Source organism: Diprion similis, chromosome 2, assembly GCF_021155765.1.
Source record: "Diprion similis isolate iyDipSimi1 chromosome 2, iyDipSimi1.1, whole genome shotgun sequence".
Lineage (NCBI taxonomy): Eukaryota > Metazoa > Arthropoda > Insecta > Hymenoptera > Diprionidae > Diprion > Diprion similis.
Genome location: NC_060106.1, coordinates 15900707 through 15914551, shown reverse-complemented (window position 1 = coordinate 15914551; position 13845 = coordinate 15900707). Strand labels below are relative to the sequence as shown.

The window sequence follows — 13845 nt, the reverse complement described above, 5'->3', positions numbered from 1 at the left end:
TAGCCAAAAATTTCGCATGTATAGTACCTATACAATGAAGCGTATAAAAGAAAATGAAGCAATTCTCAGAGATGTCTGTAATACACGATTGCCTGGAAATGAATTGAGAATAATTAATCCACACGGTTGTGTTAATACAGTAACCCGTGATATTTTCCCTGCCGTATAATAAACTATAAGACCGTACGATGTGGGTAATTGGGTTTGTTCCCATAATTAGTTTTATCGTGACATTCGTGTCGGGTGTGATAAGTCTTGCAGAGACCGCGTCGAACGAACGAGCAAGCGAGCGAGTCGGGATCTCGAAACCCACGAAAAGACGGCGAGGAGAAGATTTACTTGGAATAAATAATCGTCGAAATCCCCGGGTTTGAGAGAAACCCAAGGAAATCAAGGTGGTACATAACCGAATGAACGTACAAGATCGCGCGGCGTGTGTATGTTGCAATCCGAGAGACACCTGTTCAGTCTTACAAAACTCCGTCGAATACCATCCAGCAGCAGCAACAGCAGCACCAACGACTAGTCGAGAGAGTATACCTACAAGACGCGTTTAAGCGGACAGAGCGAATGCCTGTAGCTGCGGGACGAAACTCGAGCTAACCGAAAGTAACAAATTGAGTTATTGTTGGGTTGACCTGGCAAGAGTTGGCCTCTGGTACAGCGGCATTCTTACCGCGTCTCGAAGTGAGGAACGAACCTCATCGGTCGTTACCCGGGGGAGTCGCCGGAGAGTCGGGGAGACAAGTTTTCAAGATATCGCGCGAAGATTGTACCGTTCAGCGCAGGGCGATCGTTGTCTGAGATCCTTGGTCCAGGAGGAGCCTCCAGTCTGTCCGCGACGATCCCAGGCGAATGCCATTATTCCGTTAACTACCTGAACGCGGAGACACCTGCCAGGTTAACCCCTAATCTCCAGAGATCGGTCTGTAGGTATCCACGCCCAGAGATATCTGCGTATTCGTATCCCGGTCTCCCTTCCACCCTTTGCAATCTAATCAGCGGTATCTACTCTCGGTGTCCTTTGCAGGATAACTGCACTGCCCGACAATCTGAACAATCTCGCAGAGATATTCATACTCCGAAGGAGATGATATGTTATGCCTGTGACGTCACACCGTCCGTGGTGTTACCACACGCCCAACAGTTATTAATCCTCCTCTCAGATCTTATTTACGACGTAACTTATTATCATCTTGACGCCCGGTACGCATGAGAAACCGGAGCACATACCACCTCGTGAACCATCGTCGTGTAATATATCGTATATGCATACACGCCCTGAGAATATCATCACGTTCACGCCATGCCTCTGTATCTCTCATCCATGTACCTCCAATTCGTAGATTAACCGTAAATTCTAACGGAGATTCTCATGCTTCTCTTTCAACTCGATTACTCTCTTGCTACGGCTGCTGCTAATGTTGATGCTGCTGCACTGTGGATGCCGATGAATTATTCTTTCGGGGACAGGATCTCGTCTGCTCTTCACTCGACCCTCAAGCCTGCAAAGTGCGAAATGTAGGATGTTGAAATTGAATCGAGGCGGTTATGCAGTTATGATTCCGAATGAGAGCACAAACGAGGTCGAATCGCGTGTAAGGATCTAAAGTCATTCCCCAATTAAACCAAATCGACTTCAGGCTTCCATACTTGTGTGTACTCTTGTATGAAATAAATCGAAAACTCCTGAGAATCTTCTATCTTCACGGCACCAAGGCACATTAACAACGTTGATTCAACGTCTGAACTCTGTGATAAACCGAATGGACGTGAAACAGCAGATGAACTGAAAACGAAGCCTGTCAGGCAAGCTTGATTTGTTCGTATGCCTAGCTTGTCACACTAGTTATCTACTAGTACTAGGCGACGAATGCATTGTTTGAGATCGGCTGACCTTGGAAAATGTCAGCTGTCGGTAGTAGAAAACTATCAGGTGGAGGACTTCCTGCCGGTAAGACGTTGTCGAGGAGACTGCAGTGAAGCACAGTCGGGAGTTTCGCAGCAAGGAGTGTAACGGTGCTTCACGGATGGACGGACATTACACCTGGAGAGACAACGCCGACCTTCGCCATTCACCACTGAACCTCGGTTATACACATACCATGTACCCATGGATGTTGTACACAGATGCCGTAAACTATCATTTATGTTAGAGGACGTGTCGAACCCCGCGCACTGACTTTTTATAATGGACGTGAAGAAAAAAATAGGTAGATAAGGAAAAAGAGAACGAACTGACGAAATCGATACTTATCTCGCGAATTATGAAACCTTGGTTTATAAATATCAATCCATCGTTGTCACGCTACTGTCGCGAATCTCTGCGACGATCTTTTCGAACGAATTACCTAAGTGGACATCAAGAATAAGTTCCTGTTGATGTTCTTTTATTTCACTTCATGTTGCCGCTTTTTTTCCGAACGACGCGAAGCTACAACAGGTGCTTGAAATTGATTGGTATATAATGTTACACTCTTCAAGATTTATTACACACTGTCTCGATTTACCTTTGAAAATTCCTAGGCGGATATAATATTCTAATCATCTCGTAGCCCGACCGAGTCTCGGGGAGAGGGGATATACACCTTCTATGGGATTATGATTATGATTTGAACATCTTAAGGATCCTTCGAAAGATCTTAACGAGGCTTTTTAATACTCTCTCAAAACCTAAACACCATCAACCGCGACTGTGCAACCGATACGCAAAGAAGGATTCATATTCCCAAACCTATTCCCGCACGCTTGAATATCTTTCTTTGGAGCTGGTAATTATATGCAAAGTAGGCTTAGTGCCACATTAGCTTAGCTAGATGGACATAGATCTAACAAACTCTGACGTCGACCTCGTGCGCTATCGTTGAAAAAAAAGAAAACTATATCTGCACTCCTGAACAATTTTATTATCAAACAACAGTTTTAACCCATCAGAGCACAATTGGTTGGCACAATTTCCTTCTACTCGTTACTTCCAGTTTTTCATTGAACCCTGTTTCTCTGAGTAAGTTTAATATACTTGCGTCACGCTGGCAGGAAGTTGTATAAATAAAAAAATTTCTGGGTCAACAACAACAGAGTACTGACATAACTCGCAGATTGCGAAATACCGCAGCCTGATCACCGGAGGTTAGGATTATTGTATTATATCTCAGGTCGTTAGGGAATTAACTCGTTAAAAAAGAAACTCCATGCTTATAACAGGTGCACAGCAATTTCCATTACATCCACGCAATCGCGTGCATGCAAACTGCAGCGGGGGAAAATCATTTCTGCATTACAAGTGGGCGGCGCTGTGATCTGCGAAACACTCCAGAACTGATAGAATAATAGACACGTGTGGAAAATTGTACTAGTAATAATTCTGACCGACCCATGGATCATCGCTGCACGGCGTTCCGATGAAATTATGCCGTATTATACCTGCCAGGTGAAAGTGTGCGAACGTCAGACCCTATGAACGGTGAGAAAAATGAACGTGAGTTAAAGCTCTATTCATTGTCGTGCTAATGATGGGAAACCACGAAGGATGGAGCGAGAAGAAAATAATGCACGGGGAGAAGATTAGGGGAAAAAGAGTGCTTGCTAAACACCCGAAATGCTAATTGTAAGACCCCCCTCGCGCCAAAACCGGAGAAAGCTAAAAACGCGAAGATCACGCGCAACACATTATCAAAAATTGCACGTTAGCGATTCGCCTTATCTCGCATTAGAAAATTTCTCATCTCCGCCTCGGGGGACATCTCACGATGAGAGGTGCAGATTTCAACTTTATCCCGTTTCTAAACGCGCTAAACGAGCGTCAGAGCTGTCCCAAAGGTAAAGGCTGAAGCAGTTCGCTCGTCAACTTTCACGTAAATCTGGCTGACGCGTGCGAATCACTGCGCGAGGTGCTCAATCCGCACGTGAGTTAACAAACCGGGTGTGTGTCAGAGGCAGAAGCAGTGAATGATTGTAGAGATCCGCGCCTCGCGAGATGATATCCATTTTAAATCTGAGAAATCGAGTGCGTCATCTTTAGGAAATAGTCAGTTCTGAATTCGCGGAAGTTGGAATCGGAAGTTATGCCGGGGCATAAAAGTTGAGTGCAGAAACCAGACGCGGACCAGTCGGCAAGATGTAGTCTCCGAGATAGTCGGCTTCCCCGGGTCTCTCCGTGCAAATACCTACGTATAAGTTGAAAATAACCGTGTGCTAATATTCTAAACGGTACACGACCGTCCTCGCTGAAAAAGGCAAGCCTATCGTTTCGTATACAGTTAGTTGTCTATACTAATGTTAAAAAAATTATCGTTGCTTTTGTTGATTTCTCAATGGCGCATGCAAAGTTGGGATCGAGGTGCTAAAGTCGCGTCGAACCCACACGTTCTGTTACAAGTTGTACATTCGCCCAATAAACAAGTGTCAAACGAACGAAACGTGTGCACATGCCTACTCGTTGTAAAAGAATGTTTGTCAAGTATGTGAACGTGTTCGATAACGACGACGGTTATGTTTCCGACTACTCTCAAAACTTTGCCGGCATGACGCTGCAGGTGAGTTCGAGTTATTTTCTTCCTTTTTTTTTTTCTCTCTATATTGCTCTCTTTCTCACAAGCGAGCATGTGTAATAGTATATGACGAGGGTTCGAGATGGCCCGTTTCTAGCTGAATTAATTCGGCAACCTCTTCCTCTCCTTTTGGACACTCTTATCAGGTCGTCTCTTATGTAGAGAGCAACGGTATACGCCTTGTGCCTTTGTTAAACTTTTTGACCGTGAACATCTAACCATCGTCGTCGCGCTATTCCGGGACACACCACGCGGGGCGCGTCTCAAGATCCGAATTTTAATCACAAATCACACGGAGTATGCAGCGTACACTTACACCTCCATACTCTCGAACGACGTGCATGACAACGACCGGTTTGAGAAAACCTGTTCACGAAAAAGCACACGCTGTTCTGTTCCGCCTTGTATACATACGGTGTGGAACACCCAGCTTAACATCTGTTACCACGGACTGACCTTGGGAGGAAACGTGTTACGATAACAAACTACCGAATCTAGCACATCCGTAGTACGCTCTACACCTCCGAGTTCAGACACACCTTGCGCAGGTGATGCTAACTCAAGGAGCGCTCGAATTGAGTTCGCGTCTAATTCGTGCCTCCTTATATTATGCCATAAACTTATCAGAAATATTACCCTGATATGGCCGGGTTTCCATATTTCAAGGAAAAAAAGTATTTAGAGTATGATAGGTTTTGTTGAATATTTCAACAAAAAGAGTCGGATGACATTTTATTCCTTTTACACTCACTGTGTAGATCAAATCACCGAACCATTTACATATTGTTCAGATTGAACATGAAAGTATTGAAGTAACGACGTTGCCATATTTTTTTTCTTCATTTATTTACGCGCCTCTGAATCCATTCCATCAATTGTTCTCCGAGTATTAATTTTTTTCACACCTTCCCTATGTTATGGGTACATTTATTCTGGTATGTGTTCACGTTAAACCCACAACCGTGAAGGCGCATCGCACCAATACACGCTTCCTCGTTTAAAAATACGGTTTGATGGGGGGGACATCGTCACAAAGCAAGCTGTGATTCAGCCAGTCGTAGTAAAATGAAGTATGTATGAGTCACTCAACGCGCACCGCGACCAAGAGGAGCGTTAACTTGGAGCTTCCAATATTCAATATTTGTGTTTACATGTATTGTACAGTATTCAATAATACGCTACACTGATTTGATTCGCCGTGTGAGATGCAGGATGTATTGCCGGATCCGCAGACAAAATTAATAATTTCTTATTATACCAGATAAGGTCTTTGTCCTTCCAGTTAACCGTAATTTCATCTGACTAGCCGAGAAAAAACTTGGTTTCTCACACCCGAGCTATTAGTCACATTGCTCGTGTTTTTCATCTGTGGAAGACGTTTTTTTTTTTTCAAGGTGCCCCAGTATGCTGCTCTTTATTTAAGTTCGAGACCGCGTGCACCTCGGTAGCTTTCGGATGGTCATTAACGATCGGCACGATATCATACCCGGTATCCGGAGATTACTGCTTAGTTCTCCAGTACCATCATTCGTGTTTACTCCGATAGTTTCGACGGTTTGCTTTATCCAATGCATTCGATTTTCATCTTTCATATTGTTTTGCCTGAACCTTTTTCGACTTTACTCCCGTACAGAAGCTTCTTATGTACTTTAAGGTGCAAGAAAAAGAAACCTGCACGGTAGGTACTCACGCGTGAATCCGATCCTTCAATCTGTCAATAATCGCTCGAATGGTTGTCGATTCCGTTGCTCATTGCCTCGGCTTTTTGTAGAGTCATCTCTCTGATCCAGCTTCTTTTTCTCACTATATACGCACCTTCTTATTCAACTTTAATAACAGGCTTTGTACGTTCTCTCGAACGTCATTATAGATCAAACGGCCGATATCATCTGCAAACCTGAAATTGTTTAATCTTTCACCATTCATATTTATACTTCGGCTCTCATTTTTAACCTGAGGTTTACTCAAAGGATATCCCGCAAACCCATTTATATCTTCCCACTTCGCCTGCCCCAGGTCGACTCGATATCCTTCTGTTCTCTCCGTGTGTTCGATTCGAATGATATTAACGAAAAAAGCAGCATCACGAAAAAGAATTAATCTATTGTATTCGTAGATAAAATTGCACCCGCAACGGGAACCGATATATTCAGACGTATTCTTCGGTAGATAAATCGATAATCAGACATTCCAAACGAGTTTTTCCATTGGCAATACAATTTTTTCCATTCTCTCATTCCAGGTGCAGAGGCTCGCGGAATACGAGAGGTACCTTGGGCAGGAAGCCCGAAACGTTGTGGAGAACGGAAATGGCATAGGAAGCGCAGCGGTCCTGCAACGGGGTCAACTGGAGGGTGACCTTCACCGAATCCAGGAACTCTTCCCCGGGGACAATCTGCGCCTCCACGAGCGAGATGTTCTCACTACGGTAAGCGAGCGAGACTTTTACTTTCATACAATTGTAACACAGTTCGGGGCCCCGTGCGATTGCGTATTGGGTATTGAAAAATCTGTGGCGAAGTGCAAAGTTCAGCATCACAAGTCTCATACACGGTCTACACAATGTGTACTCGGAGCGCGAAAGTGTAGCTTCATGTACGCGGCTCGCACAAAGAGCAGGATCTTATTTAAGTCTCTCTATCCCTTCGAAAACTGGTACCTACTTCGAAATCTAGTATGATAATGGGGCTAATTATCATAGCTCAACCTCGACCTCGACGCCGGCGCTGGATACCCCGTACACGTGTGCTCGCTGTTCTCCTCGTCTATATTGCTGGCTTGGAGGTACGCCGTGTGTCCCAACATCCATCCATCCATCCATCCATCCATCCATCCATCCATCCATTCGTCCGTCCCGTCCATCCCTCCACGCCGGTATGGACGTATATCAGCTATTATGAAACCCTTTGTAGTCGTCGACGCGACGCGATGCCTCCATACGAATGACACATTTATCGCACGTGCTCCAGCGACAGGCGGGCCAAATGTGCCGACTAATCTTTCTAATGGTTCGTAATCCCCGGTGCACTGACAATGCCCTACGTAACGCCCAATATGCAAATTGCTTACACTACCATGCCATTGCCCACGCTGCTTACGTTTTCACATCCCATATCGCCAGGGACAATGCCACCTTCAGGCGCATCTGCACTCTGCACTTACGCCTCGTAAGACTGTTTCTATTTCTCCCGGTTGGTTATAGCTTCACGCTTCTTACCTGTTCTGTCCGCGCTGTATGCGTAGGTGCGAATTGCTCAATTCAGGAATCAATGGAAACGGAAATGAGTCGACAAATGTGCACTTTTGAGATGATCGAGAAGAAAGTTGTATGATGCAATGTTGTTGGATGCAATTTCCAGTCTTTGTTCATTGCTGAATATTATAGTTGCTCTCTTCGATGCAATGCACGATGTTCAAGTCAATATTTGAACAAAAATTGGCGCAAAATCGATTCATTATCAGTTCAGTTTTTGATCCAGCCCCTGTATTACGTCAGCTGAATCACGTTCTGTAACGGATATGCACAGGTATCGATTTATCGGTAATGACGTCATCGAACTACTTATATCGCAATGCAATCGTGAAATAACTGGTTTATGCGGCGCTACCCGATCTCGACCCCGAAGCCTCGTATTACGTTTCAAAGTAACCTCAGCGATTCCGATTAGTTCGATTGTAACTGGCAAGAAAAAAGAAAAAAAAAGAAAAAGAAAAATGAGAGAGTAGGAATAATTCTTCTTACCGGTCCTGGAACGAGTTATCCGAGCATAAAGAAAGAATTGAAAAGAATTTATAAGGTGTAAATAAGAGACAAAAATGAGAAGTGAAAGATCGAAGAGCGGGATAACTGCACGTGCGGCGTCGTGTCATAGGCCGCGTGTCTTTAGAGATAGGGATAAAGAAATTCACGCCAATTTGCCGTTGAGAAATTGCTAGGAATTTAGACTGGCCTCGCGGGTCTGGTTCTACCTTACACAGAGACTACTGACTCGCGGCGGGACGGGAAAGTATAACGAAGAGCGGAAATAAGGGCACCTAATACCGCTATGATATAGTGTGCCGAGCGTCCACTTGCCGCGTTGCACCAGTGCCGTGATCTTTTGCCTATTTCGTCAGAAAATTCATGCATCCAATACCTCCACCTCCACCTCCACCTCCACCTCCATCAACAAGGAATAATGAAATTGTACCTTTGCCGCTGGATCGATGAACCGGTACAGTATCATACCATACCATGGAGATCGGCTTCTCCTGGCGCAAAGATAAGCCCGTATAATAATGACTCTACGGCAACTTGCAAAGCGAGGAGAAAGATATTACTGCAACAACAGCAGCGACGGCTGGAGCGCCAAGGAGGCCAACGATCCAGCGAATACATTTTTCACTCTTGTTAACTGTCGGTGCTCAGATCTTTTTTTTTTTCCTATGTCAATTCCTTCAACGTTTTTGTTATTCCGATCTTGTCGCAAGTTGGCGGCAAACTGCATTGAAATTCATTATTACAGACAACATTGCCTCTGTTGGAAAATATACCTCAGAAATCGGGAATGTGTTTTACTTCGTAGCCTGTGCACAGTAAAATTTACCAACACTCTATCAGTACAGTTAGTACAAAAGTAACTCTAGTTCAATTGCAAACGAACAAACGGAAGGTCGCACCCGTCTTCGTTACAGGAAATGTATCATTGTATTTACTCACGAACCATATAACCATTGTTATGTGTCAATGCTGTGCGCGACAACGAATAACTATACCGTCACACGTCACAGTTTGTGAAAGAATTTGGTTTTTTACCCAAATTGTTTCATCTGAATGGATCATTTTTACGAACATGCCACGCAATGCTTCTCTTTGCAGTCGAAAATTATATAAAATACCATATGACAGAGGCGTGCGAGACTCGATCTGATAAGCTTAGGGATTTGATTTATTTTTCGAAAAATCGACAAAGCCATTCGCAGTCTTTTTCAAACCAATCACATCGTATTATGTTCTTATGAATATTTCATGAACGAAATGGAATGCCGTATGGTTTGTCTCATGCAGTGTACTCCGGGTACGCGAAGTATTTGTTGTAACATACGTTTTCCGTTCTATACCGTTGATTGGGAAATATATGTGTTTGAAAACTTTCTACTCCCAACGAAAGAAGGAGAAACATATAGAAATACCTTATACCTGTCTATCCAGGGAACGCGTAACCATAGTAATGGAATCTACGTCATTCCAGATCTTGCGACTTGAAGATTTTCTAATACGGACTTGCGTATTCGCCGCAGCTACCTTATACGGCAAATTATCTTCCGTGAAAAAATACCCACTAACGATTTTCTTCTCCAATTATTTTTCAGAAAATGAAAAGCTTGATACGCAAGCGGACTAATGGTAGCACTGGACGACTGACGAGGGTACTTTCGCAAAAATGTCTGAACTCGGCGAATGGTGCTCCAGCTCCAAAGTCACCACCGAGAACCTTTCTGCTGGAAACACCTGTACAGTTTACCACCGTGAGTTTATACCTACGTGTAATACAAGTCTACGATTTTATATGCGCGTATCTACGTATCGAGTAGATGTACTGACGTATGTTTTTTTTTCGTTTCAATTTTCAAGGGAATGCAGTCCCAGGAGAGACACTTGTTCCTCTTCTCGGATCTCCTTCTGATAGCGAAAGCACGAAGTGGCGGTAACTTCAAATTGAAGCAGTCTGTCCGCATGAGCGAACTCTGGTTAACGGCCGGTCACATCGAGGATGTTGCCGAGTCAAACAAGTCTCAGGACACGAGCTTCGTCTTGGGATGGCCAACGACGAATGTCGTAGCAACATTCATGTTAGTTTACAAACAATAAATGAGCATTGCAAGTTCTTGTAACTGCTTCTCGATCGCTCCTCCAAAAGAAATACCATTTTACACATTCTCTTTTCTTCTTTACCGAACAGGACCGCTGCAGCTAGAGATTTGTGGTGGGGACGGCTTACGGAACTCGTGAGAGAGGAGAGTATGAAGGAGCCTCCAGACACGAACATTCAAGTCGTTTACCACGACAGCGATACCAACACGGAATATGTAAGTACACATACCTGCTCCTTCAAATATTAATGCAACGAAACATTTTTCACTTAGCTTTATTTACTGTGGGGTCATGCTACTTGCCTTCGACGCATTCATTTTCAACCAGCCACCTCAAGCATGTCATGTTTCTCCTCTTATTTTCCACATACAAGCTTCGAGCTTTTTCATAACACCAGATATAAAATCGAATGTACACACACACACACATACACTTAAAATCCTTTTACAGCTGTTTTGCCGAGCAAGTTTTTTCGCTCTGAAAACTGAAAGTGATTACGCAGATCTCATTATCTCATATCTATGATAACTGACGCCCGACCTTTGCTGGATTACAGTGCAAGACCATCATGGTTGGACCAGAGATGACCGCAGGCGCGTGTGTCAATCTAGCAACGCGTCTGCTGGACCTCCAAGGACCGTTCCAGCTTTGGGCCAGAACGTCATCGGACGAGTCCCCGTACCCGCTGATCGGACATGAAAGGCCGTTCGCCATCAAGCTGTCGAACCTGCGGCACACGATATCGGCAGAGGAGGGCTTCGACCTGGAGCACTGCAACAAAAGCGGCCACGACAACTGTCACTTCATACTGAGGCCCGTTCTCAAGTCCCCGATAAAGAAGAACAAGTCGAAGATCTCTGGCCTACTGAGGAGATCACTCTCCCTGAACCCCAGCATCTTCGGCGTGAATCTTTCGAGACTCGACGAGAACGGACTGCCGAAACCCGTGCTCGTAATGCTCCAGCAACTGTTCGCAAAGGGCCCCTTCACCCAGGGAATCTTCCGGAAATCCGCCAACGTCAGGATAGTCAGAGAACTTAGGGACCAAATTGAGTCAACGGGAGATCCGAGCTGCCTCGAGGATGCCCCCGTGATCGCGGTCGCGGCACTGCTCAAGGACTTCCTGAGGTCACTGCCCGACCCCCTACTGACGTCACACCTATTTCCACTTTGGATGGCGAGTCTGGACACTGCTAACTCCGTACAAACGATAAAAAGGTGAATTATTTTGCCAAACGGTGAATGTCTAAGGCATGATTACACCAACGCAACAGTTGCGGGCCTTGATTAACGCCAATATTATTCCGAAGTGACGATTACGCCTCCTCGTTACGGCGAGTCTTTATTACAACGTTTTTTTCTCATCCTTGCAGCATTTTAGACCGTCTACCCAAGGCCAACTATACCCTCCTCTCCCACTTGATATGCGTTTTGCATCACGTTGCCAGACGGTCGAAGCACAATCTGATGTGCGCTAGTAACCTCGGCGTCTGCTGCGGACCCAGCCTCCTCTGGTCTTCCAGCCCATCCGTTAATCAAAGTAGGGCGATACCGGCGCTGACCGAAATGCTCATACGCCACTGCGAGACCCTCTTCGGCGAAGGTGTCACCCAACTCCTTGGCGAAGAGCGAAGCGACAGCGGTGCCGAGGAAAGCACCGATAGTCTACACTGTAAGTCTCACTTTGATACTACTCAAATGTATCTACAATATTAATCGCTATGGAATAAGAAGAAGAAAATGCAAATTTTAAAACGATTTCATTACGAGTGCATAATAATTTGGTTTGTTACAGCAGGTGGTCTTTCGTTGGACAGTTTGGACTTGACGGAACCTCCTCGAAAGGATCACATGTCGTTGTCGAGGGACTCGGGTCTCACCTTATCGGACTGTCAACTGTTCATCCCAGAGTCGCCGGTCGGTTCGGAAGATTCGACTGTAAACGCGTCGACATCGAGTTTCGACAAGTCAATGATAAAGGAGGACAAATCGAGTAAATCTTACGTGCGAGTTTACAGTGGCTGGGAGGAGCGTATGAACAGTTACGCGTCGGGGAACCAGAGTAACGTGAGTCAAAACTTCCGCGAAGACAAGGGCAACGCGTATCCGAACCCGAATTTCCAACGTCAAGACTGGCTGAGGGCGCAGCTGAAACGAACGCCGAGAACTAAACTCGAGGAGCAGGAGCAGCGGAAGGAAAGATTCGAGGACAAGGATATCTATCGGAGAGATTTCATGCGGCAAGATTCGATGAAGGAAAACGTCGAGAACTGCAAGGACATGTTCAGGTCACAGATGGATCTCGCGCAGGAGATGCGAGCCGAGTACGACAGGCTGTCGCAGCAGGAAGCCTGCACAGAGCGAGTCTCGATACACGACTCCGAGCAGGATCTGAACAGCCGTGACTCACCCTTGTCCGCCGATCGGTACGACTTCAAGAAGGAACATTTTGGCGAGTTCAAGAAGGTCAAGTCCGAGGCGTACATAAACAGAGAGTCGCCGGTGTCTCAGAACGGCAGTTATCACTCCGGGAGCGACTTGTACGAGTTCAAGAAAGTTAAAAGCGAGATATACGTGAATAAAGAGTCTCGCAGCGAGCACTATGAGTACAATAAATCTGAGAGCAATATATACGGTAACAGGGAGACGATAAACGACATTTACACCGCCAGAGAGCAGGGTGATCTTTACTCCTTCAAGCAGGCCGAAGCCATTGACATTTACGGGGATGAGGACGACGGCGAGCGCACTTGGCCCGATACTCCGCCACCGCTACCTCCAAGACTCAGGCATTTGCCGCCGGTGCATATGAGCCTCGATGACAGGCACAAAGTCGCCAGCAGGTCCAGGTCCCTGCCTCCCCCGCCCCCCTACCGACCCCCGCCGCAGCCCCGCGCCCCAATCACGACGAGACATCTTGGATACCCGAGATCCATTGTGGATGACGAGAGCTACGTTTAGGGGTCTTCGTTGTACATACCTACCTATATTTTATCGCGATGAACGCGTGATGACGTTTTTATGCGAATGATCAAACTTGCGTCAACGTCTAATTCATGCAGGGAACTGATCTGTATAATTGTTATATTATGTTGGCCGGTTTTCATGCCGCGGTGTGAAATCAAAAATTAGTCATTCGATTTTCTTTGTTTGTATCGTTGATTATTTTAAGCCTAGATTTCGGTTTCTGCAATCAATGTCTCTCACCCAAGAGGTGCTTTTTCGAGTTTCTTCATGTATAAATACTATACGTTAAATGTACACGACCTCGGCCTTGACTGTTAAACTAGGAAGGTCATTGTTTAAGGTTGATGATAAGGAACCAAGCGGAGTATATATTTTACTATACATACTACATATGTAGTTATCTGGCGAATTAACGTTTTATAAATAAATACAATATATACACAATTACACACACACACACACACACACACACTT

At 45.2% G+C, this 13845-nt stretch overlaps 1 protein-coding gene across 6 annotated transcripts in view; it reads left to right on the top strand.

The window, feature by feature from the left end:
* The window catches only part of LOC124416673 (rho GTPase-activating protein 20-like), a 153256-nt gene extending 139414 nt beyond the window's left edge, over window positions 1–13842 (top strand). For 4 of the 6 annotated variants that reach the window (XM_046897948.1, XM_046897950.1, XM_046897951.1 and 1 more), the window contains 7 exons: window positions 6793–6978; window positions 9903–10058; window positions 10165–10382; window positions 10493–10619; window positions 10961–11622; window positions 11778–12076; window positions 12200–13842. In XM_046897948.1, coding sequence (XP_046753904.1) covers window positions 6793–6978; window positions 9903–10058; window positions 10165–10382; window positions 10493–10619; window positions 10961–11622; window positions 11778–12076; window positions 12200–13365 — 2814 coding nt within the window. In that variant the 3' untranslated portion in view covers window positions 13366–13842. Of the gene's footprint in view, window positions 1–4405; window positions 4536–6792; window positions 6979–9902; window positions 10059–10164; window positions 10383–10492; window positions 10620–10960; window positions 11623–11777; window positions 12077–12199 lie in introns of those variants that run through there. The other 2 variants (XM_046897952.1, XM_046897949.1) reach the window with 2 other exon arrangements.
* Window positions 13843–13845: the final 3 nt, after the last annotated feature.